Here is a 26,921-nt window from a genome sequence, read left to right as displayed (position 1 = left end):
TGGTGTATGTGAAGAGACATGCCTAGAAGGTTGACTTTGGTGATTTGGTCTGTTACAGTGGAAGCACCAGTGGAGAAACAGGAGTCTGGCCATGGGTAGTCTGCCAAATCATTGGCGAAGGTTGTTCCATTTGACAGAGCTGTAATGTCAAAGGATGCGGGAGGTAGACGGAGAATACTAATACTGCTGGAAGGGATGGCAGGTGGTAATGAGATGGTAGTCAGAGGATCCAACAGGTGAAACCACAAGGATGTTCGTGTAAAGATGTTTGGAAGTGCAAAAAAGGTCCAGAGTATTGGAGCTATTGGAGGAGCAGTCAGGAATGCTCGTGGGTTCAGAGATGAGTTGGCAGAGGTCATTGAGGATAGTGAAGGCTTCAACCTCAGTCCCAGTCTGGTCAATGCGGGTATAGTGGAAAGCCTGGAGGAGTTCTGGATGTTGAAATCTCCAAGAATAATGATTTCAGAAGATTGAGAGGTTTGTTGGATTTGCTCAACAAAAGTAGTGGGGTGGTTAAATAGCTACATGTGATTATCAGAGTTGAGAGAGTCATCGAGGCAGCAGATGTATTTATTGAGATTGAGTTGAGAGGCTTTGAGCCAGAGACGTTTAAATTCAGAGTTTGACAGCTCAAAATGGGGAATAAGCAAGTCATAGAGATATTGAAGTGGATGTACACTCATGCACCAGCTTTGGAGCTGCAACTGTGGTAGAGGATGTATCTAGGGCACAGGAGGTGGGAAGTGGTGTTGAGTTCCGCAATGTTCCTCTATTAGTAAGTATAGGGAGAGCTGGAAATTTGAGTCTCCAGTGTATGGTATATAACGGGACAGGGGGCGAGGGGTTTCATTGGACTTTGCAGACAAACAAGGTGGTTTCCAGATTCCACCAGTTAAAACTATTGGCCTCGGAAGGGCCTCTCAGAATTCCGTGCTCGGTGCGACTCCAGTCTCGAACTGCAGAGAAGGAGACCCGAGATTATGCACCAGGTGATGAACAGATCCACCCAGGTTAGAGCCTCTAGCTTTCTGGCAGCAAGCCTGTGGGATCGCCGACTTCAACAGCACCATCTAGCAGACACTGCAGAACTAGGAGATGCAAGCAACTCAGGAGCCATAAAGAACTTCCACAAACCCACAAATCCCTCATCTGGCAGCCTGCCCCAAGAGCTTGCAACAGAACCAATGTTCCACTAAAGGCTCTGAAGGGACAGGTGGTGGTACTGCCCCCAGATGGCTGTGATCAACCTACCACCTTATAATGTGCTGCTGTATTAAGCAAAATTGAAGAATGTAGTGCAACTGCATTTCATCAAAGGGATAGTAATGTTGTACTGTCGTGTGAAAGTGTATTATGGGCATGCATCCACATCAGCTGGAAAGATTGCAAGATTTACTTGTTGGTTTCGGAGAATTTTGGTTGTTCATTTAGTTATTGACGTACTGTATCTCTTGGTTTAGGAGCCATCTACATATTGTGTTTGCAAACATTATGGAATGTTTGGCTGTTGCCCCTTTTTCTCCTGTGCACCCACAACCCCCTTTTCTTTGTTTCTGCCTCTTCCAAAACTCCCTTCTTTTTATTTCTTTTTTCCTTCTCAATCTTCATGTACTCCCTTCTCTCTTCTATCCTCCTTACTTCCTTTTCGTTTTATAAATCCCACATATATTCATTTACTCCTTCTACCCCTGCTCTTCAACATGCATAATATTTAGCTGACACCATGTCAAAGTATAATTTATTGGAATTTGACCTCATATGATGCAAATGTTTTTCAATAACTTGCTCATCCTTGATGTAAAGAAGTTTACATTTTTATTTTTACTTGTTTTTATTTGCATATTTTTATGACCCAATTCCAGAGCCAAGTACTTTTTTTCAATATTGAACCTTTTATGGGGAAATGGGAGTGGGTTGGTGGGGAAGGGAGGGCGGAGGGTGTTCAGGATAAATATTCCTGTATTGTACAAGTACTGTACACACAATTGAATAACACCAACCCGAGGTTTGTTTAGCAGCCTCAGGAAGTGAACTTTGCAGAGATGAAGGGTCACCTCGATTGCTAAATCTCCTACACATTCATCTATGCACAAATCGTTTCTCGATTGCAAGTGATCTACCAACTTTAGTTTAATTGTAATATTGATATGTACTATCAGTCTATCACTACTAGATTTTGTGATTAAGTCGAGAGATTTTTTTTTCTTGCATTTTCATTTTTTATGGAAATGAACATAGCAAGACCCAAAACTACGATGAACTAGTCGGGTGCTTTACCCGCTCCTTTATAGAGTTCCTGCCACCCCTTTCTACAAAGCATCCTGTCCTTCTGAAACCATGGCACGCTCCCTGAAAATACACTGCATACACTAAAGTTTTTATTTTGCAACTGCCTCGGCCCCATCTGTGAACCGCCATTTTGGCTTGGGCCTTGAAGTCTTTGTTAGCAATGCATATCTGGAGGCTGAGGAATGGAGTATCCCGACGCATGTCTACAATAGATAAATAAATATAATTTATGTATACCCAGAACCATCTGCGCCAGGATGTCACACACACACGTTCCACTTTGAAACGCTTTTATACCAAAGAGGTTGACTAGGAAATAACAGAATATAATTTGGGAAATATACATTGAAAAGCATTTGAAGATCTTGTCGCAAATTGTAGGATGACTGCACTGTACTGCTTTGATGCAGAGTCTAAGGGTGGCTTGAAGCCAGTGTGTTTGATGTTTGGAATAATATTAATACAAGGAGAACAATAAATCTTGAAAATGCATGGAAAATTGTATAAGCCTGAGCTTCATCCATCATGTCTGTTCTTCATAAAAGATTCCAGCAGACCTGTAGTTCATGACCTTCAGGCAGTGGTTTTTGCAGGTGAAAAGTCAAAGCTTCAAAAGACTTAAACTTGACTCAAGCGAATTGTCAAACCTGAAACAACAATGGTAAGAGGAAGTAGAACACCTTGCAGTCTAAGCAGATTTCAATACTTTGTTCAAACAGAATTTTCTCTTAAAAAGGAAAAAAAGATTTCACAAGAAACTTGCGGTTTAGGAGGGTGTACGACAAGGGATGATTTGGATCGAGTTACTCTGAGGACAAATAAACATGTGCGGTACTTGGGTGTTGTTTTAAGCAGATTCTGGTGCTCTTTGCCGAATGCTGAATGCAGCATGTATGGTGTTTCTGCTGTGGTACCCCCACAATATAATGAGATGAAGTGTGGACTGGTTTTGTGGAGTGTTGTGTTTTGCAAATTCACCATTGGGCTGACAACTCCTCATTTAGAGCCTTCTTTGTCTGTCCTCTTGGAAGTGAAATAAGTTTTGGGATTAGTCAAACTCAGGCCAGGTTGTATTCTACAAACGTTAAGGTAAGGATGGAGAGGTGTGTTGTTTCGCTTATCTGTATTAGTTGTTCAAGTTTTTTGACTTTTTTTTTCCTAAGGGAAGGTGCGAACGTTCCAGAAAGGGTGCGGCATGATAGCGTAGAGATGTGCGCACTCGCTTTCAAGCTATGTAGCCTGGGTTCAAATCCCACGCCGGCTGCAAAGTATCATGCCAATGCTTCGCATGCAAGACGATACAAAAATGTGTGTGCGGTCCATCATATGGATGATAGCCGGAGGACTCGTCTGCCAATACTGGGGGGGTCTTTCTTACATGTTTAAGATCCTGTGGCATATTTCACAAGGTGTGGGCAAGTTCTTGCCAGCATGGTTAAAAAAAACTTTAAAAATCTAAATTCCTGCCACAGTCAGGCCTGACCACCCGGTTCCAGATAGCCTTGGGCCAGTACCGTTTCCCGCAGCCGATGCCACAAGAAGGTGGAAATAATTTGGGCCATTAAAGAAGAAGCAACATTCCAGAAAGGTTCACAGGAAGCAGCTGGAGGACAAGGTGCACAACTCTTGAGGGAGTTATACATGAAGGGGTAATCAAAACGAACAGTGTGGTTTTGCAAACAAATGTCAGCCAAACCGCAGAACAGTGAAGATCGCCAATCTTTGGCACGGCCGAAACATCAAGGGTGGACTTTTGTCATGGCAGACAATTTGGCAACGCAGGACGCGTACGGATGCAGTTTGATTTTCAAAATGTACATTTCATTTTAACTAATTATAAACATTTGCTTTGAAGAATTATTTAATGTTGACTTTGCTTGTCTCCGTTTGAAAACAAGTCACCAAGCGAATATCAATAAACAACGATCAAACATTGATTCCATGCTCTAACCTTTAAACCTTTCCTCTCATGTTGCTTGCCATGAATCCTCCCCTTCCCCACCACCATCTTGGTGCTCCTTATTTGATGCATTTTGGTGTTTTATCAAAGCACAGTTGTGTTGTTGTTATACTTAATTAAAGGAATCTCAATTGCTATGCTGGAGGTTATTTTGCTGTGGGCCTACTTGAGTCTTCCTGCTTTAATCTGTCATCCTTGAACTCTTTGCCATAAATTGTAATCAGTACTTTAAATTGCACAGAGATTTGACTTCTTGACCCCCTCTCCTACCCTCCCTCCCACCCTCCAAACTGATCCACCCCATGTGCTTGCCCAATCTGTGCCCCATGGGTGTCTGCCATGATTGCATTAACATCAAACATGCAATGTCGGACATTCGATTACCTGCCTAACGTTGCATGTTTTGCGTACCTTTCCTTTCCACAGCATCAGCAGCAGGTCCTCCAGGCTATCGACAGGGCAAAGCAAATAACCATGGCTGAGCTGAATGCTATCATTGGGGTAGGTCATTCTGCCGTAGCTTTCCTGGATCTGGTTACCTCTTGGACACAGCATGTCGCCATTGCTGCTTTGGATAGCATGCTCGATGTTTCGGAATTATTGGTTTCTGAGACTGTTTTGAAAAAAGACCCGTCCGTGCATTTATCTGTAATGGAAATGCCGGCGGAGGGTATATCCTCCATTGGAAAAGGTCACTTGGGCCAAACCCGTCTATTTGATCTCTGCCCTCCACCGAGCTATTCATTCCTACTCGTCAGCAAAAAGATCTTCTTTTTTTTTGTTCTTTTGCATTCTGTCGTCTCCCATCTTGTTTCACTCTTGCTTTGACTTGTGTTTGTCTTGTAGCAGTCGCTTTGTCTTCCTGATGAGGGAAGCCAGCAGGCATTTGTTGATGCAAGCTTCGGGAAATTGTAAACCTTGTTAAAAAAAACCAAGAATTATAACCTCTGGAATTGAGGTCCTGATGATTCCATGAAATTTCATTGGCATCTCTTCTGTAAATCCGGTTGGAATAATGCTCGGTTTGAAATGGGTTTTGTGCATTTCTCGTAGGTACGGAAATTGCTCCTTTTACAGGTTGGGTTTCCGAGCTTGCTGAACATGCCTACGCTCGTAGGTTTGGTTATGTATTAAAAGTTTGCCATTTCTCTTCCATTGAACAGAGGTTTTTCTTGCATTTAAATTTGGTAACATACTATAATGCGTGCGGCACTACACTGTCAGACAATTCATTAATTTTGACTTTCCATAGAGGATCAGATGGAATCGACTTTTGTTCACTTGCTTTCCAAATTTGTTCTCTTGTGTAAGGATAATGTACTTGTCGTGTTTTAGATTTTTCTTTTTGTTCCACATGTTCCCAAAACTCCCTTGAAATGTAATACATATGAGGGTAGCTGTGTTGCCTAATTATGCATAATTTGGGCATAACCAAATTTGTTCAGTCAAATGTGACTGCAAACTTCCTTTGTGGTGTTGAATGTTACGATCAAGCTCTCTGCCCTGTCACCATTCATTCATGAAAGTTGAACACCCTCCCAATCACCCCACTGTTTTTCTTTTCTTCTTGGAGTTACCCACTTGGCAGTTGCCACAGCATCATGGGAAAATTCCAGATTCACTGTTTGTCGGCCTGTAGGCCTCTGTGCTTTAAATTTGAAGTCTTTGTTCTGTTTATATCGGGCTTTTTAACTTTGTTCTCGTGGTCGAGTTTAATCTGTTTATATCGAGTTTAATCTTTAACAAGCTGTCGATAACTTTGCTTGCTTTGTTTGTTTGGTCATGTATTTTATTTTATCCGCAATCTTGATATGGTTGGAGCTTGTTTTTCAATCTATCCTGTTCATGGGTCTTCCCTCTCGCAGCATCAACAGCTCCAGGCGCAGCATTTGGCTCATGGGCACGGGCACCCAGTCGCTCTGACAGGACAGCATGCAGCAGGCATCCCTCCTTCCGGCTATTCGCCGGTGGCATGCAGCAGTGCTGGGCTGCTTGCTCTGTCCGGTGCAATGGGACATTGTGGTGCCACGGTACACTTGACCAGCAAGGATGAGAAGAACCATCCCACTGATAACAACCGAGGTTTGCTGATGGCTTTGGGGTTCATTCTGGTTTGGCTTGTTGCAATTTCCTTTGTAAATGAGAATTTAGTGTTGTTCTCTTCTCTCAACAATAGATGTCATAAACTGTCTGCTATTCTTTTTTGAATAATCACCTGTAAGAACAATATTGCATTTTTTAAAATTTATTTGAACAAATGGCTCGGTTCCAAGTACCACCATTTACCCTATTCTCTCTCGATCAATCATACTGGCATGATTGTTTTATGCTGAATATTGCGTAGATAAGTCATCTTCAATTCTCTTACTTTTATATAATAAAACTGCATTGCTAAAAAGCAATCTTATTCTTTCATATGCAGCACAAGGCTGAGGTTAGCATCATTGGCTGAGGGTGCAGTTGTGCCACTTATGCAATGCACTCTGCTGGTTAGGACAGGAATTTGGCCGTGGTGCTGGCGATAGCCTCGCTTACACTTCGCGAAGAACACCTTGGGATCTTTAACGACCAACAACTAATGTCAGCTAACTTGGGCCACTTCGTCGTCCATCCGAGCGACGGCACACACATTCATCACCCTGCCTGTGAAACACCGGGGTGACAGTTTATCGCTGGCACGGGATTCCAACCCAGGCTCGACAGCTTAGAGGCGAGTGTGCGCACCTCCAGGCCATCTTGCCAGCCCATCACGAAAAAGCCATGAAATAGATTTGTTGCACTTTTTTTTTGCGTAGCAACTACCAGGAAATGGATTTGTGCAGCATGTGATGGATTATGCTGAATCGAAGGTAAATACCTGGTGAGGAGATTGCCACAATTTCTTCACACGTAGCATTTTGTTCAGACTTCGTGAATTTCACCTCACCTTATTGATTTCTCTTTTCACTGGGCACCTGGCAAACCGGAGATTAAATATAATGACATGGGTAGTGATGCTTGCCCTTTGTCCGTTAGAATATAGCCAAACCATTTCTTGAATGCCTTCGCTAATAATTCTGGATCATGAAAATTTGCTTTATTGCTTTGGTGCAATCCTCCAGACCACTGAACCATAGGTCCCTTAGGCAGTCATTACTGGATATTAATGGTTAGTTTTGAGAAAAGTAACCATTGGTTCAAGATTTATGTGCATGTATTGAGAGTTAAATAAAGGCTTTCTTCTGTATGAAGGTTATAGCCATTGGATGGAGCCATATCTTGATTAAAATCACAATGTTGATCTTCAGCTTGTTGGTTTAATGTACTGTATGTTCCCTTACAAGGAACTTTAATGCAGGAGGCCATTAGGCCCTTTGAAGCCTGCACTATTATTACCAACTTATTGTTTGCCCGTGCTCTATCCTTTTTAAATGCTCAGCGTCAAGCAAGGAAACGGCATGTTGTATTTTTTAAGTCTCTTGTACCACTCAGCTGGGGTTCAAACCAACGACCTCCCACACTCAGCAGATGCTGTAACCATTATGCCACCAAGTCTGGTTTGTTATGAAATCTCGATCACCAGGGATGGGCAATTGATGGTGGGTCAGTGGTTTGTTAAATTTGCCACAAAACAATTAGATCACCTTGTATATTGCATTTGGTGTTCTCTTTGTTGTGTATGTGCCTAGGGGCTGTCAAGATAGCCTAGCAGCATGCACACTAGCTTCTGATTTGTCCAGCGTGGGTTTTATAAACTCATTCTGTTGTCTTGCAGGCAGGGCGAGGCATCAATGTGTGTGCCATTGCTCAGATGGACATTAAACGGGGCGTCCCATCTGTTAGCATTAGTTGGTGGATGTTACACGTCCCACAGTGTCCTTCGCGATGAGCAGGCGAGCTATCGTTGGTACCCTGGCCAAATTCCAGTGCACTCGGTCAAGTAGGCCAATCTTGCATTGCAGTGGCAAACTTACCAGGATTGTAACCCCTGGTCAAGAAACGTTTTCTCAAAAACGTATGCTCTGTATAAACTATAGAGCATGGTATATCATGATGATGTACAGTGCCTTCAGAAAGTATTCACACCCATTGACTTTTTCACATTTTGTTGTTACAGCCTGAATTGAAAATGGATTAAATTGAGATATTTTGTCACTGGCCGACACATAATACCCTATAATGTCAAAGTGGATTTTTAAATAAAAAAATTTACAAAATAATTTTTTATTTATAAAAATTTATTAAAATGCTAATTTGTTTTAATGTCAGTAAAATAATTAAAAATGAAATACATCAATATATAATTTATATAAATATTCAACCCCCTGAGTCAATACTTCGTAGTATTACCCCTGAGTATTACCGTACCCCTGAGTCAATACTGCCCAAGGGACCTTTACACTTCGATCTGTCACTTCCAAGCAAATACAGAACACTCGATTATTTTGAACGTTGCACTTCATGCACAATAATAACCTGGAAAACAACTGCGTGAGAGTGGGGTCATCGCAGGTATCTCCGCGTTGGCTTTTTCCAGCCTTAACAGTTCAAGGTGCGCAAGGAATTTAGACCCAGCAGGAGTCCATTAGATTAGACCCAGCAGCAGTAGACCCAGCAGGCTGCCTTTTGCAGCGATTACAGATTCGAGTCTTCTTGGGTATGTCTGTATCAGCTTTGCACATCTGGATTTGGGGAATTTCTCCCATTCTTCCTTGCGGATTTGTTCAAGCTCTGTCATGTTTTTTGGGGAGCTCCAGGCATTTGCAAATGCTCCAGGCATTAAACCTAAAAAAAGGTTTAACCCAGACTCTTCATAGAGATGGCCGTCCGACCAAATTGAGCAACCGGGCAAGAAGGACTTTGGTGATGGAGGTGATCAATAACTCAATGAATACTCTGACAGAACTACAGAGTTCCTTGGCAGAGATGTGAGACAATGTCAGAAGGACAACAGTCTCTGCAGCACCTCACAAATCCAGACTTTATGGGAGAGTAGCCAGATAGAAACCACTCCTGAGAAAAAGGAACATGACAGCATGCCTGGAGTTTGCAAAAAAAAAAAAAGTATGAAGAGTCTGGGTTAAAAAAAAAAAAAATTATTTCATATTATAAATTGTTGTTGTTGCATATTATTTCCATTTCCTAATGATGGAGCCCACTGTGCTCTTGGGAACATTCAACACTCTGGAAATTGTCTATACCCTTCACCAGATCTATGCCTCCTGTTACGGGGTCCCCCCCTTACCTCTGGTCTCGGTGGACCTCCGAACCCCGAGAGGATCCCCGGCAGAAAGATGTGTTATTCTTGGTTGAAATCCAGCAAATAAGGAAACCCTCAATGGAACCAGCAAATGAAACAGTCAAATCAATAATGCACACACCAGGTTATAAACAAACAATAATATATTATAAATCACACACAAAGAGCCATACAACAATGGGGGCAATCACCCCTACTTTCAAATCTTACGATGATATCCTTGTCAAGCCCCTTAACCCCACACTCACGGCACCTCCCCCAATGTCTCTGCACCCCTCCAAGGCGAAGTCCCAATGTCTCTGTGCGCTCCCGCGATCGGGGAGTCAAGGCCCGATGGTCAATTGAGGCGTAGGCGAGCGAGACGACTCCGAGGTCACGTGCTCAGCACCCAGCAACACAGCGGTGGAAAGGAACCTCACAAAGACGCGCTCCGACGTACACATTGCGGTTCAGTCCATGAGGCTCCATATAATTCTCACGTGCCCCTTTCTGGCACAGCCGTCCCCGGCAAACCACCGGAGAATAATGCCCAGCCGACACGACAAAAATCTGGTCACTGCAGGTTGCTCGCGTGGTGAAGATGGCGGACGGCTTTCACTCCAACCCGGGCTTTTAGGCCCGGATCCTCTGGAACCTCAATGAGAATACCCGACGACACAGGCTCCACGCACTCCGGCGATATTTCTTATTGCCCGAACTTCCCTTCAAGGACGCAAAGTTCACTCGCACTGTACGTCGAACGCTCGGGCCGGAGTCTCGGGACTTCAACAACCACGTCTCTTTTCGATCTCCTCCCGCCTCTTTCTCTTCGCTCCACCTCTTCCGGTCACGATCCGGATTTCCGGCCGCATTTTACCAGGAGCGCTTTTAAATCTTTTAAACACCACAACCCTTTCCCTTAAGTCACAATAAGCATAATATCTAGAACCAACAATGATAACAACAACCATAATGAGGGCCGAATCCGTAACACTTCCCCCCCTCAAGAAAGAAAGTTTGAACACCGCGAAAACTTTCTTTGTCGGCAAATTCTTGAAACCAACACCAGGAATCAATGTTTCCCCAAACATAAAACAACAAAATTTTACACAAGCCCCAGAGCTTTCCAAAGTTAATTCCCTCTGGACCAAGCGTCAACAACGACATTGTCCCTGCCCCTCTGATTTTTACTTCTAGTTTCTCTTGAATGAAGGTTAAGGGGTTGTGATCAAAAACCCAAAGGCCAGCAAATCTATAGCACTTTCCCCCGGGAGGCCGAGCTGAAAGCCAGGTTCCATAGTGGTTGGGTGGTGAGGCCTGGAAGTATTCACCACATGGACGCCTTTAGGAACGTGGAGTTCACGGTTAGTCCGGGAGGAAGTTCACTACATGGATGCCTTTAGGAACGTGGAGTTCACGGTTAGTCCGTGCAGGGAAGTTCACTACCTGGACGCCTTTAGGAACGTGGCGTTCACGGTTAGTCCGTGTAGGAATATTGGCTCGGCGGCTCCGCAGCATTCAGTGCTTCAACTTTTCCGGACTCCTAATAATTACGGTGGGACCACTTGTCACAGTAGTCACCTGACTGGCGGTCTCCTTCTCGGCCACTGCTCTGATAATCCTTCCTCCGGGAGCTGCCATAACTCTGGAAGCCTTCATAACAACATCGCTTGTGGCCACCACCACTACTACTCCGTGGTCCTCCTCTGTAGCCCCCTCGACCCCTAGGACATGCCTTCCCTACTGTGATGGTCCGACCCTCCAACTCCTTGCTATTCAGATCCTTTTCTGCCTCTCTGGCGTCCTTTGAGTTTTCAAACGTGACAAAGCCAAACCCTCTTGACTTTCGTGTCTCCCTGTCTTTTATCAGCAGCACTTCCAAAAGCGGTCCATAGTTGCTGAAGGCAGACTCCAAAACATTTTCCTGTGTTTTGAAGTTCAGTCCACCTACAAATAACTTGCTAAACTTGTCGCCATCCCAAACTGGTGTGGTGTTATTTTCCCTACTGGGCTTTTTAACAACCATCGGGTTACCATAAACTTGACCACCGGCCAAATCATTCCCGATAACAACCGATACCCCCTCTACAGGAAGCGTGGCTTGTAAACCGACGGTGACCGGTCCTGACACCAAATCGGACTCCAAATGGGTGACATGAAGTGGAGCACTAACACAGCCACCAATCCCCTGTAAACTAACACTATCCCCAGTTGCCGTCTCCTCGGACCATGGCAAGATGCCTTCAAGCATTAAAGATTGATGTGCTCCTGTGTCCCTCAATATCCTAACCGGTCTCCGGTTAGTCGAGGCTCCATCCAGTGACACAAACCCCTCGGAAATAAATGGTTGGTAACCCTTTTGAGGGCGATTTCTCACAATGGCCATCGCATTTGGAGTCGTACTAGTCTAACTCCGCTCCTGATTTTCCTTTCCCAGAGCATAACAGTTGGACATCCAGTGTCCGGTTTTATGGCAAAAAGTGCAAGTAGGCCCTGAGGAGAACCTCGTGGTCTGCCAAGGCATGGGGGCGGCGGTCTGCCTCGAGTCCCCCGGACGATAGGTCTGTCTTGGAACCGCAGTCTTCTGATTTCTAGAAGTCGTGGTGTCAAAGTGGACCTCATTTTCATCCCGAGGCCACCCCCATGGATTTTCATTCTCCGCCCCTGATGTACCATAGCTCCCCTGGCTAGGTCTGGGCGAGAAGTTCGGTTTGTGGAACCCCATCCTGTGTGTTAAGGCATAGTCATCTGCCATGGTGGCTGCCTCATACAGCTTTGGTACTTTCCTTTCCTCCAGATGAACTTTAATGTCCTCCTGGACACACTGTTGGAATTCCTCCACCAGGATCAATTGTCGCAATAGTTCGAAGTCTTTCCCAACTCCTTTTGAATCGCACCACCTATCAAACATGGTTTCCTTCACTCTGGCAAATTCCACATGGGTCTCACTCTCCCTCCTCCTGGCATTCCAGCATTTTTGCCGGTAAGCTTCCGGGACCAATTCATAGGCTTTGAGAATGTGTTTCTTCAATACCTCGTAATCTGCACATTGGTCAATCGGTAAAGCCGAATAAATCTCTTGAGCTTTACCCACCAGAACACTTTGCACTCGTATGGGCCAGTACTCCTCAGGCCAGTTTAACTGTCGAGCCACTTTCTCAAAGTGTGGAAAAAACTTGGCTACCTCCTTTTCATTGAAGGGTGGAACCAGCCTCACATGTCTGCCAACATCCCAGGTGTTCTGATTAGGTGTCAAACCAGTCAGCAGGGATGGTACCTCTCCCCGTTCTCTCTAACTCCAGCTCCTTGACTTTAATATCCTGCTGACGCGCCAATTCACTGTCCTTTAACTCCCTTTCGGCTCTTCTCTCCTCTGCTTCGAGTTCTCTTGCAGCTCTTCTTTCCTCTGCTTTTTTGTCTTCTAGCCTTTCCTGGAGTTCTCTTTCCACTCTCCTTTCCTCTGTTTTTTTTCTCTTCTAACCTTTCCTGGAGTTCTCTTTCCTGTACTTTTAACCTTTCCTGGAGTTCTCGTTCCTGTGCTTTTTCCCTTTCCTGGCTCTGTAATTGCATCTCCAGTTTCCGGAGCTCCACATTTTCTTGCTCTTCTGGTAACCAATCCCAGGCTACCTCTTCCCATGCTTCTAATCCCACCATAGATTGTATCACCACTGTCTGCAACTCTGCCTTCTTCATATTAGTTCGGACCTCCAAGCTAAAATGTTTGGCCAATTTCCAGAGGTCCGATTTTACTAACGCTCTGAACTGTGCTTCATTAGGGGTCACTGTAAACTTCTCTGCGTCAAACTCCATAGTGACTACTGGTAACACCTGTTAACCTTCACACAAGATTTTTTTTTTTTAAACAAACAAAAAAAGTTTTTTTTTTTTTTTGTTTGTTGTTTGTTTTTGTAAAAAATTTGGGAATGTTGGGAAAAGTTCCAAATTTGGGAATTCTGGGAATGTTAGGGAATTCTTTCCCGGACTAAATTTAGGAATTTTTATATCCCGGACACAGACCCAATTGCGAGCCCACGAATATCAATTGGACGAGCCCCCAATTTCTGTTACGGGGTCCCCCCCTTACCTCTGGTCTCGGCGGACCTCCGAACCCCGAGAGGGTCCCCCGGCAGAAAGATGTGTTATCCTTGGTTGAAATCCAGCAAATAAGGAAACCCTCAATGGAACCAGCAAATGAAACAGTCAAATCAATAATGCAACCACACCAGGTTATAAACAAACAATAATCTATCTATAATTCCAGTAATCTCTGTACGTTTGTACGTTTGTCTGTGACCGCTGTTTCTCGACAACCACGGGTCCGATATACTTTTAACTTGCCAGGTATATTGCTGGGGACCCGAGGATGTGCCTTTTCAAGGTTTCATATTAATCGGACAATTACTTACCGAGCTATGTCCAAAAAACGATTCAACCAATCAGAGAGCAGCGAACTATCGCGTGTGCCGAACGTGGCGGACACACTCTGCCTCGGATGGCACATTTGAGAGCGTATTCATTTATTTCACGTTTGCAAACTATGTTGGCGTTAAACTATGTTTTAAAACTAATAAAAACGAATTTGCGATTCATTCGCTTTCCTGCGCGTTTGTGCACGCGATGGCGATTTCTTTACCAAACTCCGGAAGCCGTTCGCTTTGGACCAAACCATTTCATGTAAATAGAGGGGGGGGGATTGTCACCACTCGCAAGCCGTTCGCTTTGGACCAAACCATTTCATGTAAATAGAGGGGGGGGATATAATTTTAGATATATATATAGTACGGGCATGCCCTAGTATATTATAAATCACACACAAAGAGCCATACAACAATGGGGGCAATCACCCCTACTTTCAAATCTTACGATGATATCCTTGTCAAGCCCCTTAACCCCACACTCACGGCACCTCCCCCAATGTCTCTGCACCCCTCCAAGGCGAAGTCCCAATGTCTCTATGCGCTCCCGCGATCGGGGAGTCAAGGCCCGATGGTCAATTGAGGCGTAGGCGAGCGAGACGACTCCGAGGTCACGTGCTCAGCACCCAGCAACACAGCTGTGGAAAGGAACCTCACAAAGACGCGCTCCGACGTACACGTTGCGGTTCAATCCGCGAGCCTCCGTATAATTCTCACGTGCCCCTTTCTGGCACAGCCTTCCCCGGCAAACCACCGGGGAATAATGCCCAGCCGACACGACAAAAACCTGGTCACTGCAGGTTGCCCGCGTGGCGAAGATGGCGGACGGCTTTCACTCCAACCCGGGCTTTTAGGCCCGGATCCTCCGGAACCTCAATGAGAATACCCGACGACACAGGCTCCACGCACTCCGGCGATATTTCTTATCGCCCGAACTTCCCTTCAAGGACGCAAAGTTCACTCGCACTGTACGTCGAACGCTCGGGCCGGAGCTTCAACAACTACGTCTCTTTTTGATCTCCTCCCGCCTTTTTCTCTTCGCTCCACCTCTTCCGGTCACGATCCGGATTTCCGGCCACATTTTACCAGGAGCGCTTTTAAATCTTTTAACCACCACAACCCTTTCCCTTAAGTCACAATAAGCATAATATCTAGAACCAACAATGATAAGAACAACCATAACGAGGGCCGAATCCATAACACTCCTCACAATTTTATCTTGGAGTTCACAGCTGACATGCATTGTCAACTGTAGGACCTTTCTATAGAAAGGTGTGTTTCTTTATAAATCATTTCCAAACAATTTAATTGGCCTCAGGTGGACTCCAATCAAGTTGTAGAGACATCTCAAGGATGATCAAAGGAAATTGGATGCACCTGAGCTCAAGTTGGATTGTCATAGCAAAGGGGTTGAATACTTATTGACTCGAGACATTTCAGCGTTTAAATTTTAATTATTTTGTGCAAATTTCTAAAGAAAAGATTTCCACTTTGACCTTATGGGGTATTGTGTGTAGATCAGTGACGAAAACTCTTAATTCAATCCATTTTAAATTCAGGCTGTAACACAACAAAATGTGAAAAAGTCAAGCGGTATGAATACTTTTTGAGGCACTGTATGTGCTTACAAGTGTACATTTATAACGGTGAAGTAATGTTTGAAGGAAAACGGTGATGTGGATTGTTTGTTGTTTGTCTAAAAAAATTCATTTTTGGCTGCTTTTGTCTTGCAGGGCCAGACAAGGAGCCTGGCACGGTACGTGAGATTTTTTTTGTTAAGAAGGATGGAGTAATTAATTGTGACAAAAGTTATATTGTATTTATGTAAGAAGAGGAGGCCTCTGGGCTGGCAAATTATCCATGTTAACACCTAACTAGCTGAAGCAAAAGTGGGTGAGTCCATTTAGTTTACGATGCTTGAGTAACTAATATTGCATTTTCAGTTTAATTGATAATTTCCAGCCTGGTGTTGGCTTAGTGGTTAGGGTGCCAGCTTGGGATCCTAGGATCCTGGGTTCGAATCCCAGTCGATCGCTGAATTAACACCAGGGGGGTTGACTCACCCTGTCATCCTTCCGAGGTCTGCAAATTGAGTACCAGTTCACTGGTAATTTCCTGTGTGTCACAAGAGGCGACTAACAGGATTGGCGGCAGGAAGGGCATCCGGCCATAAAACATCGCTTCAAAAAGGGAACCACTGTGCCCAGAAAAGGCCAACCTCTACCCTGCGGGGAAAAATGGCCTCTAGAGGTGGTTAGTTTATTTGATAATTTGTCATTATTCTAATGCCACTGACAGTCCATTTGCACACAGAGCAAATCAGTGTCTCCAGCCAGCAGTGTCCGTGAGGTTGAGAGCAAGAAACGAAAGCTACATACCAAGGATATGACAAATAATCACGTGAGTGGCCGAGACCTCTGTTCCCATTTTTAATCAGGTTGTGGTTTTGAAGCACTTTTTGCAAATGTTCAAGGTAACTAGCTTGTTTATAATCCGCGTGGCTAGGGATGACCAGCGCTCATGACGATGTGTTAGTGTCTTGGTGTTGAAACTACTGAGGGTCAATTGTAATGTTGTGCATTTTCTTGAGATAGAGAAACAAATGCATTTCTTGGTGGATGTTCAAGAGGTTTGCACAAGTTTCGTTTTGAATCTGAAAACTGTGTGAAACTGTGTGAAACTGTGTGAAACTGTGTGAAACGGTGTGAAATGGTGTGAAACAATGTGTGAGCTCAAAGTTGAATTGTTGGCTAACTTTTGGCCACTGATGGCAGAATCACTTAAAAACATAATCTTTGGAATTTTTTGTCATTAACTGGGATCTGATTTATCTCAAAACTATAGGACGATCATATTCACCATTACTAAGATTGAAGAATTGTGTCTAACTGCCCCTCCACTACCCCCAAATCGAATTAAATGGCTCTTGAAAATTAGTTGCTGAACTACAGCAAAACGTTTTTTCAAAATATTTTATTTTATTTTTTACTTTTACGTGATGTTTTCCTTCGTTGATGTTTTTTTAATGGAAGAGTGAGGAGACAAAGGGTAAAAAGGCAACGTATTGACAGTGGCGCCACATTTTGACACGAGCAAGGGAATTCTATTCTATTCTTGCGTGTGACAAATTGCAGTTCACAGATCTCCATTCAAGATGGACAGCCAAGTCATAGCACTCTCCGTTGTTTGGTGGATTTCCCTAAACCCTTCATCAAATTTCCACAGATGATACTCGTTCAAAATGTGATGAATAGTCTGATTTGGGTGACATGACACAGTCATATGGTGGGCTGTTCTTTGAAACTCCATTTGTGGAGGTGGTGTGATGTCCTTGAATGGAGACTGTGGATCCTGTTGTGTGCAGGCCACTGTTTCTGGGGGAAGGTTGAAGCCTGGGAACTCTTCTGTCTGATCACTCGCCAGTTTTTTGTTGTCTGTCCAGGGATTGCGCCATTTGTCCCTTGTGTTAAGCCTGCCTCACTCAAAACATTTGCAGAGCCCCAGAAAGTGTTGTGTGACTTGTCGCATATTTACCCTGCGCTCGCGAAGCGAAAGGCAGGGTTAAGCATTCGGGTACGTACGTGCGTGTCTGCATTTTAAAAATTCATTTTCCTGCAACAGTTGGTCCAATTGACATGAAATTTTCACCATAGGAGGGCCTCCTGTAGAATATTTTAGTGAATATTATGACGTCACAGGTCACGTGGTACGGCGCCATCTTGGAAAAACCAAAAACTTTTTTTCTCTTTTTCTTTTTTTTGTGTATACAAGATCGAGGCTTGTGAAAGAGCTAACAGTCATCACACAAAGTCAAACCGACACATAAAACACAAAAATAAGGGGAGCGGTAGACAAGATGGGGAGAGAGGGGGAAGGACACAAACACATTTGAGAGCAGGGACATCGGGAGAAATGTGGGAGGGGGAGGGCTTGGGGGGGAGGTCGGAGAGGTATAAAACATATGAACACTGCAAGGACTTCCAGGAAAGAAGTTGAAATTTCAAAAAAAAAGTGTATCTGGGGTGAATTAGCAGGGGTAGAAAAGATCAAGGTTTTGGATGGGGGAAGATAAGGGATGGTGGTGAACAGCTGTTTTAAAGACCTGGAGGGAGGAGTGGGATTGAAGGGAGTGGGGAAGTTTGTTCCAGAGGCGAGAGAAAAGGGGAATGAAAGAGTGAAGGTGAGCAGAGAGCCTAGATTTTGGCAGTTTAACCATAAGAGGGTTGCAGGCAGATCTTGTGTGACCTGAAGGAATATTGGGGGGACAGAGCACAGAGAGAGCTGGGGGAGCAAGGCCGGAGAGGAGTCGGTAGAAGACAGAAAGACCACCAACCTGCCTGCGGTGAGTGAGTGAAAGGCCCTCGGAGTTAGCTTCATAGCAGGAGATTCCAATGATTCTGAAAGCTTTGGTTTCAACAGTGTGAAGCCGAGCTAGGTGTGAGGCAGGAGCACCGGCCCAGAGGGGGGAACAGTATTCCATTGAGCTGTGGATGAAATCGTTGTATGTGGTGAGGAGCTCAGGTGTGCTAAGGAAGGACTTCGCACGACGGAGGATGCCCAGTCGGTGACTGGCTTTGGAGGCCAGCTTGGAAATGTGGTTTTCCCAAGAAAGACCATGGCAGATAGTGAGACCCAAAAGCTTGAGCGACAGAACTTCTTGGAGAGGATTGTTGAGAAAGTAGATGGGAGGGTTTTCCAGTCGGTCTTTTCAGAGAGACATAGTAAGAGTGTGAGATTTGTCAGGATTGAAAGACATGTTCCACTTGTTTGACCAGTCTGTGATTTTGTCCAGGTCTGCAGAGAGTGAGGAGGCTGCAGACTGCCAATCTGAGGGATAAGGAATGGAGCAGCAGATAGTGGAGTCATCAGCAAAGAGATAGAGAGGATTTTCCAGAGAGTCGGAGAGATCATTGATGAAGACCAGAAGTAGCACAGGGCCCAGAACACTACATTGGGGAACTCCAGCCAGAACAGGAAGGGGAGATGAGAGAAATCCATTCAGGGACACACGTTGCCTACGACCAGAGAGGAAGTCCGCAAGCCATGAGTGGAGATTTCCATGGATACCATCGGAGGAGAGTTTGGTGAGCAGAGCTGGGTGTCAGACCGTATCGAAGGCATGTGATATGTCAAGTGAAACAGCTCTGATTTCCTGTTTGGCATTGAGGACCTCCATCCATTGTTGAGACAGCAGAAGCAACATGTCCAGAGTAGAATGACCTGGTCTGAATCCAAATTGATGATCAGAGATCAAGCCATTGGAGAAGAGGAAGGATTTGATATCCGAAGCAATGATGAATTCCATGACTTTGCTGATAATTGGAAGCAGGCTGATTGGTCTGTAGTGGCAAGGATCTGTTTTTGCACCTTTTTTGTGTAAAGCGGTAATGTTTGCTGATTTCCAAGATGCTGGCAGATGACCTTGAGCAAAAGAGAGGGTGAAAAGAACCTAGAGAGGGTGAGATAGAGCAGCAGAGCAGGATTTTAGGACCCGTGGGCTGATACCGTCTGGTCCAGTTGCAGAATCAGAGTCGAGGTTTGAGACAAACTTCTCCACCTTGTCAGGAGAGAAGGACACAGAGTCCAGGAGCAGTTGGGTTCGACTGGGAAAGGTGGGAACAGAGAGTGATGGGTTTGGGACACAAGATTTTGAGGCAAACACAGAGTTGAGGCATTCGGCTTTGTCAACTGTGTAGCCATTTGAGGCAAGGGAGGGGATGGCGGGGGAACAAACACAAGAAACGGATTTGACCAGACGCCACCAGGATTTGGAGGAAGGAGACAGGTTTGAGAGTTCAATCTTGAGTGTGGAGAGGTAGTGCTTCCTGGCACTCCTGAGGGGAGACACACACTTGTTCCGAGCTTGGGGGAATGAACTGAGATTGCCTCCAGTTGGATTTGCCTTCCAAGAGGCAAAGGCAAGTTGTTTCAGGGCAACTGCCTCACCACAAGATTCAGTGTACCATGGACGGGAGGAAGGGTAAGACAACTGAAGATGAGATGGGATAAATCTGTGCATGAGAGAGAGAGCAGTTTGCTTTGGAAGAATTCCCAGGAAGAATTGATGTCAGAGGCAGTAGAGATGGGAGACAAGTCCAGATGATTGATGGCTGCTTGCAGACCGTGCCAGTCAGCTTGAGTGAAATGCCAGACTCGTCGGCGCTGAGGAGGCTCTCTGAGAATGGCCAGAGAGATGTCCACTTTAACAAGCACATGATCAGAAGAACCGATTGGAGCAGAAGAAGAGCAGCAGACATTTGCAGGGAAGTTTGTCATAACCAAGTCCAGAAGAGAAGATACTCCATTGACTGCGATCCGGGTCGGGAAATTGACAGATTGTGTCAGTCCTAATGAGTCGCAGAAGTCCTTTGCTGAGGTGCCCTGGCTGGTGAGAGAGGAACCCACACCCAGCCAGCTGGCATGATGACAGTTGATGTCGCCACATATGAGGAAGAGAGAGTTTGGATGAGTGGATAGAAGTTGGTCCATGTTGTCACACAGCGAAATGTAAATGGAGTCATCACTGTTTGGAGGACGTTACAGAACACATATGAACAAAAGGTGGGAGCGGAGAGGAAGCCGTAGCCAGAGGTACTCCTGGGGGTGGGGTGGAGAGAGGGCAGTGCAAGGAGAGTGAGGAAGAGAGCTTTTCATAAAGATAGCCACCCCACCACCAGGACGAGGCTCAGGTCTATCAAACCAGAGGAGGGAGTAACCAGGAAGAGATATTAAGGAATCAGAGACATCTTGAAGGAGGAAAGTTTCTGTTAAGCAGATCAAGTCTGGAATGTCGGAACGTTGCACCTCTATATCTCAAAAACCGCTGCACAGAAATAATTGAGACAGGTCTCTTTGCAAAGAACTCTCCATGCAGAATAACATATGTGAATGATGACGTCATAGGTGCCGCCGTTATGACGTCATAATTCGACAAGTAAAAAACTTTATCCGATCAGGATGAAATTTCTTGAGCATCTTCTCGGTATAAATTAATGCAGGAATAAAATTATAATGACGTCGTAGATCACGTGGTTCGGACGCCATATTGTTTTTAGTGAAAACCCTGAAAAACCACTAAAATCCGATTTTCTCCAAAACGACTGAACAGATCGAGGCCAAATTTTGCAGGCAGAATCGCATACCCACGACGAACAAAAAGTCAGAGTATGACGTCATGCGTCGCATGGTTTCGGAGTTATGATGTTTTTAAGCATAAACGTTTAAAACCTAGCTCCTCCCTCATTTTTGATCCTATCGAGGGGAAACTTCACAGATGTGTTCAGCATATCAGTCTACTAAAATGACCTTTTGGAATTTGCGATAGGTGACGTGGTTTGGCAGATATAAATAATTAAACGATAATATTTAAACATTTATAACTTGAACCGCTTCATTGATCGACGTGAATCTTTATATTATAGTAGAGGTAATGAAGTGTAACAAGTCTGCCAAATTTCAGAGATGATTGGATGTACGGTCTGGAAGCTGGAAGTTGTTATTGCGTGAAGAAGAGTCTTCTAGAGTGGGCTTGGAATTAATTATTTATCACACTGCACATGACAAGTGGGGCAAAGTACGGAGCGACCTCACGGGGCCATTTTGATCTGAAATAAAATTCTGATTTCAGATTTGTCAATCGCTGAGGTAACAGATTTGGCGAAATTCAGACGATTTTTGACGAAAATATAACATTTGTGTCTGCATTTCAGCAAAGTAAAGTGTGTGCCATGTCAGCATTTTAAAAAATTGAAACGTGGCTCATTGTAAATAACTCCATATGGGGAATAGGTGTTAGCGATGACGTCATTCGTGCCATAATTATGATGTCATCATTTGACAGGGACAACGCTTAGTCTGATCGGTTTGAAATTTATTGAGCATGATCTATGCAACAATTATTTAGAGAATATAAATTTATGATGTCATTGCTCACGTGGTCTGGCAGCCATATTGGAAAAAAAAAAAAGAAGAAACATTCAAAAATAGAAGAGTTGTCTCACACCAAGTTGACTGTGCAGAGTAAGTATTCTATGAATACCATCTAGTTGGTAGATGGATTAGAAACTCTGGGTTGGTTTTGGTCGATGGATTGGAAGCTCAGGGTTGATTTTGATGCAGAGCATTGTTGCCTTCCAGCACACATCATGGGGTGGTTGGGGTTGTTAGACATGACTGGAAGCCACTGCCTGGGTGTTAATTTCAGTGTACCACTTATTATCCACATCAGTGTTTTCAGGACAGTGTCCAAGTATTTTGTGTGGGTGCTCTCTGCCCAAACAGGGGACCAGTATCCCGCTGCAGAGTACACAAGAGCAAGGATAGCAGTGAGAAGAACCTCAGCTGGTGCCCGCTAGTTTCCGAATAATGTTTATCCTGGTCTTGATCTTTTATGCGACCCGTTTTATGTTTTCACGGAAAATGAGGCTGCGATCAAAAGTGACACCAAGGTACTTTGGGAATGGTTCGTTCTTGACTGGTATGCCACAAAAGGAAACATTGAGTTTGCTGTTAGCCAGTCGGTTGCTGAGATGAAAAGCGATAACTGTGGTGTAAGTTGGGTTTGTGTGGAGGTGCCAGTAGATGAAGTATTGCTCCATTACATTTAAGTCTTGGGACAGGATACTGCTGAGATCTTCAAGGTTGATTGCTTTGGTAGCAAAGCCAAGATCATCTGCATAGGCAAACTTTCTGGAGGTGGTACAAGACATGTCGCTCACATTGTGTCGAAGAGGAAAGGAGCTAAGACAGACCCTTGGGAAGACCATCATTCAGAGTCATTAAGGAGTTTGTTTGCCGTCTGAGTGAAACCCCATAGCTTTGATTGCTTCGCATAGAAGAAAGGACATGCATTGTGGTTTGGTATTGGAAAAGTCTGGCAGCTTTCAGCAGAAGACCATGTCACCATACCATATCATACACTGTTGAAAGGTCAACTAATGCAGCACCCTGTTTTGAGCACACATTGGTAGACAACCTCGATGTGGGTGGTAAGTGCAAGTAAAGCAGTCGATCAGCACAGCTTCTACCACGTCTGAAGCCAGCTAGTTCCTTAGGAAAATTGGCCTTTACCAGTGGAGAGAGCCCTGCCAGGAGGACACGTTCAAATAACTTGTATGTCATACGTAATAGAGATATGGGCCAATAGCTAGATTGGTCAGCAGCAGGTTCACTTGGCTTAACGATAGCAATGACTTTGGTGGGGCTGCAGTTGCATGTATGTTCGTGAAAAGAGAAACTAACCAATCATGTCCGTGAGGTCCCAAGTTTTTCAATAATTCAGGATAGATACCATCATTTCCTGCTGCTTTTTTGCTTTGTTGGAGGAAAGGCCAGTGTCAATGTCAGCCCTGGTGTAGGGGGAAGAAAGCATGGATATAGGAGGAGATGATGAAATGGTCTTGGAGAGTTCCTTACAGACTTCACAGGGAGCCTTAGTTGATGCAACTTTTGAGTTGAGGAGCAGCCTGGAAGCAACAGCATTAGCTTATACTTTAGTGTTTATGTTGAGCAGGTGAGGCAGATCCAAGATGCCTTAATCGGTTCCATGCCTTTATACTTGAATGAGTGGAATCAAACTCCTCAACAGTCTCCTGCCATCTTTGTCGTCTGGCTATGTCCAGAGATTTCAAGAGCTCAGATGCAACATCTGGATCCCCAGAAGCTTAATACTGTTGGAGGAGTTGGTCAGTTTCTGGCAACCAACAAGCTGTGCAGCATTTGCGAAAACAACTTGGGATGTTATTACCTCCACCACCGAAGGTGAATGGATGTTATGTTCTTTTTGGCTACATCTATCAGGATCTTGCAGAAGCTGCGTTAGCTCTTTGGGACAGGGATGAGGCTGGATGTCTGCTCCTCAACTTCTGTTGTGAAAGCCTCCCAGTTGGCTCTCCAAAAATGTCCAGTGGTCCTTAGGCTTGGATGCAATCCAGGGAACCTCTATTCCAATGTGGATTACTGCTGGTCGATGTGAGCTCTGTGGAAAGTGTGGAAGGATTTTACGAGATGCCTTAAGAGGGTGTTCATTACCTGTGGCGTAGTGATGGTTTGTGGCGCCCGGGGCGAATGTCAAAAATATCGCCCCCTGCAGGTACTGACATAGTCAGAAATTCTTAATGAGGGGGCATATGAAAGAGCTTCAGCTTCCCCAGCCGGCTCATCAACAGAGCACTGGAACCTGTTAAAAATCCCGAATCCGGATCCGGATCATTGCCGGAATCCGGAATCCGGAAGAATTCCTATGTTTCTAAACACGCGCCATGTTAAGGTGCATAGAGCAGTTTAATAGGTCCTTCCATGGCATGGTATTCCTTTTACAAAATAAATAACAAAAACAATGATAACATTGTAACAAAGCATTTATCTATCTATAATTCCAGTAATCTCTGTGTGTTTGTTTGTTTGTACGTTTGTACGTTTGTTTGTCTGTGACCGCTGTTTCTCGACAACCACGGGTCCGATATACTTTAAACTTGCCAGGTATATTGCTGGGGACCCGAGGATGTGCCTTTTCAAGGTTTCATATTAATCGGACAATTACTTACCGAGCTATGTCCAAAAAACGATTCAACCAATCAGAGAGCAGCGAGCTATCGCGTGTGCCGAACGTGGCGGACACACTCTGCCTCGGATGGCACATTTGAGAGCGTATTCATTTATTTCACGTTTGCAAACTATGTTGGCGCTATGTTGGCGTTAAACTATGTTTTAAAACTAATAAAAACCCCGGGGGGATTGTCACTGTACTCGCAAGCCGTTCGCCGTTCGCTTTGGCGTTGCGAATGGACCAAAACATTTCATGCACCAAACCATTTCATGTAAAGCGTTCGCCGTTCGCTTTGGCGTTGCGAATGGACCAAAACATTTCATGGACCAAACCATTTCATGTAAATAGAGGGGGGGATATAATTTTAGATATAGATATAGTACGGGCATGCCCTAGTTAATACTAATAATGTTAACAACAATAATAATATTCGTACCATTTGTCAACAATAAAACGAATGTATAATCCCTGGTCCAAGCAGATCTGGGCTTGGTGAAAGGTAGCCTAATACTGAAGCAGAAGAGCAGGCAGGTATGCTACAAGGCCGTTTACAAAAACTGCATCAAACATGCATGCAGCAAGGTGTGGTATTTCTATGGCCTAGAGACTGGAGCTGAGAGACCACAGAGCAGCAGAGGAAGGAAAGGTTAAAGTTAAAGAACTCACTTGACACGTGATCCTGGCCGTCTGATTGGGACATACACCATGAGATATCTACATTTGATCGACGTAATTACATAACACACGTCCAACAGTTACACCCCTCCATCCCTTGGGCCAATGGGCGATGTCCATGTTACCGAGTGCATATTAAACCTCATTATACAAGATAAGAGATCGATGCAGCAACACCGTAACACGGATTTATTTACTGTGCAAGGTGATAGAAATAGGAACTAGAACGCCACTCAGTAGAGCGCATACTCCCGCTGTGGGTCAAGTTGGAGCCCTATCTTCCAATGGTAAAAAATCATTCAAAAAATTCCTGGATCCGAAATAATATCCTGAGCTTCACCAAAAACTAATCAATTCTTCCTTATCCCAGGGGCAATCATCCCACCAACTTTCATCCAGATCCGTTCAGAACCTTTCCAGATATCTTGTTCACGAACATACACACACACACACACACACACACACACACACACACACAGACACGAGCGAATGCATTACTCCCTGGCGGGAGTAATTAGGAAAAAAGTGAATCCAGATGGAAAGGCGTGACACATTGACACGTAGCACGGAGTTTAAACTGTAAAACGTGGTTCTGAAAGTTGCTTCTCGTGATCTCACGAGTTCGTTGTATTATAATTTACATACAATACAATCAAATGGAGCATGAAAACGTTTTTTTTTTTAGGGTGTCATTTGGCAGCACATATGCCTTTCCAATGCTATCACATCCTCACTTACCTTGCCCTGCCTGGTTCCAAAATATGGAGGATCATGAAACACTACAACTTAACTATCCAATAATTTTTTGGGCAGTGTTGTCACTCCATTAACACAACGGACATTTTATCCCTATCCGTGTGTTTTTAATACAAGCAGGAAAGTCCTACAAACTACGCAAACACAAACAAGGGTCTATGCCTAATTTCTAATCACTGATTATTATTATTATTATTATTATTATTATTATTATTATTACTACTAGCAGATTACCTGTCCTACTGGAGATGTTGTTCCAATTGTGCAACGTGTTCTTCTGACACATCCCTTTATTTGGGTAGTGCATTATTCATCAGACTGCTGCCTCGATCGCTCCCAAAAATAAAAATAATCCGCGTTACGTACATGAAGCAAAAACATGCCTACTGCTTATGTGCATATACAATAACTCCGGCTGACACCGGAGGCATGAAGCCTGAGGCCGAAATTTACTGTCGCCTTCGCAAGGCCCATGACACCTATCGGCTCCAACCTTTTGATATTTGATGATCCTTCAGGCGCCTAGGTTGTTTTACGTTGAACAGAAAACTTGTAGGGGAGGCATGGTGATTGTGAATATGACACTTCCAAAGATGTCTTAGGCTTACCAAAATGGCGGAAGCATGATTTTTTTTTTACATGTTTTCAATTGTGGGTGGCATCAGGCCAGCAGTCCAACCAATCGGTATAGAGCGGCCATCCATACATACAAACACTTGCTCCATTATATATAGATTATTATTGGCGGGAATGACTGCGGGTTGTTTTGTACCACTTTCAATTGTTGCGTCAGTGTTTGTTGTAAGTGTAATATGAGCAAATTGCAAGAAGGATAAAACTTTTTTTTCAGGAAAGTGATACAGAAAAAAGTGATGAGAACCTCGTGGTTGATGTCTCAAATGAGGTTTGTACTTCCTTGTCTGCAGCTTTCTGAGATGTATGATTATTTTTTGACATTTTCTGACGAGGTTAGTTGCATGTTTTGTTGATCTCTCTGGCACCAAAATAATTATCAGTTATGGTCATGTCATGGTGTATTGATAATTCCTCATTTGCATATGA

At 44.3% G+C, this 26,921-nt stretch overlaps 1 protein-coding gene across 4 annotated transcripts in view; it reads left to right on the top strand.

Annotated features, from left to right (window-relative positions):
- LOC137431342 (transducin-like enhancer protein 4) overlaps window positions 1-26,921 on the top strand; it is a 71,902-nt gene that overhangs the window by 14,371 nt on the left and 30,610 nt on the right. For 2 of the 4 annotated variants that reach the window (XM_068122570.2, XM_078781877.1), the window contains exons 6-10: window positions 4,676-4,750; window positions 6,115-6,331; window positions 15,616-15,638; window positions 16,196-16,282; window positions 26,710-26,763. In XM_068122570.2, the coding sequence (XP_067978671.2) occupies window positions 4,676-4,750; window positions 6,115-6,331; window positions 15,616-15,638; window positions 16,196-16,282; window positions 26,710-26,763 (456 nt within the window). Of the gene's footprint in view, window positions 1-4,675; window positions 4,751-6,114; window positions 6,332-15,615; window positions 15,639-16,180; window positions 16,283-26,709; window positions 26,764-26,921 lie in introns of all 4 variants that reach the window. The other 2 variants (XM_068122571.2, XM_068122569.2) reach the window with 1 other exon arrangement.

This window comes from Myxine glutinosa, chromosome 7 (assembly GCF_964187855.1).
Source record: "Myxine glutinosa chromosome 7, kmMyxGlut1.1, whole genome shotgun sequence".
Lineage (NCBI taxonomy): Eukaryota > Metazoa > Chordata > Myxini > Myxiniformes > Myxinidae > Myxine > Myxine glutinosa.
The sequence above is the reverse complement of the archived record's forward strand: the minus strand, read 5'-3'. Positions and strand labels throughout refer to the sequence as shown.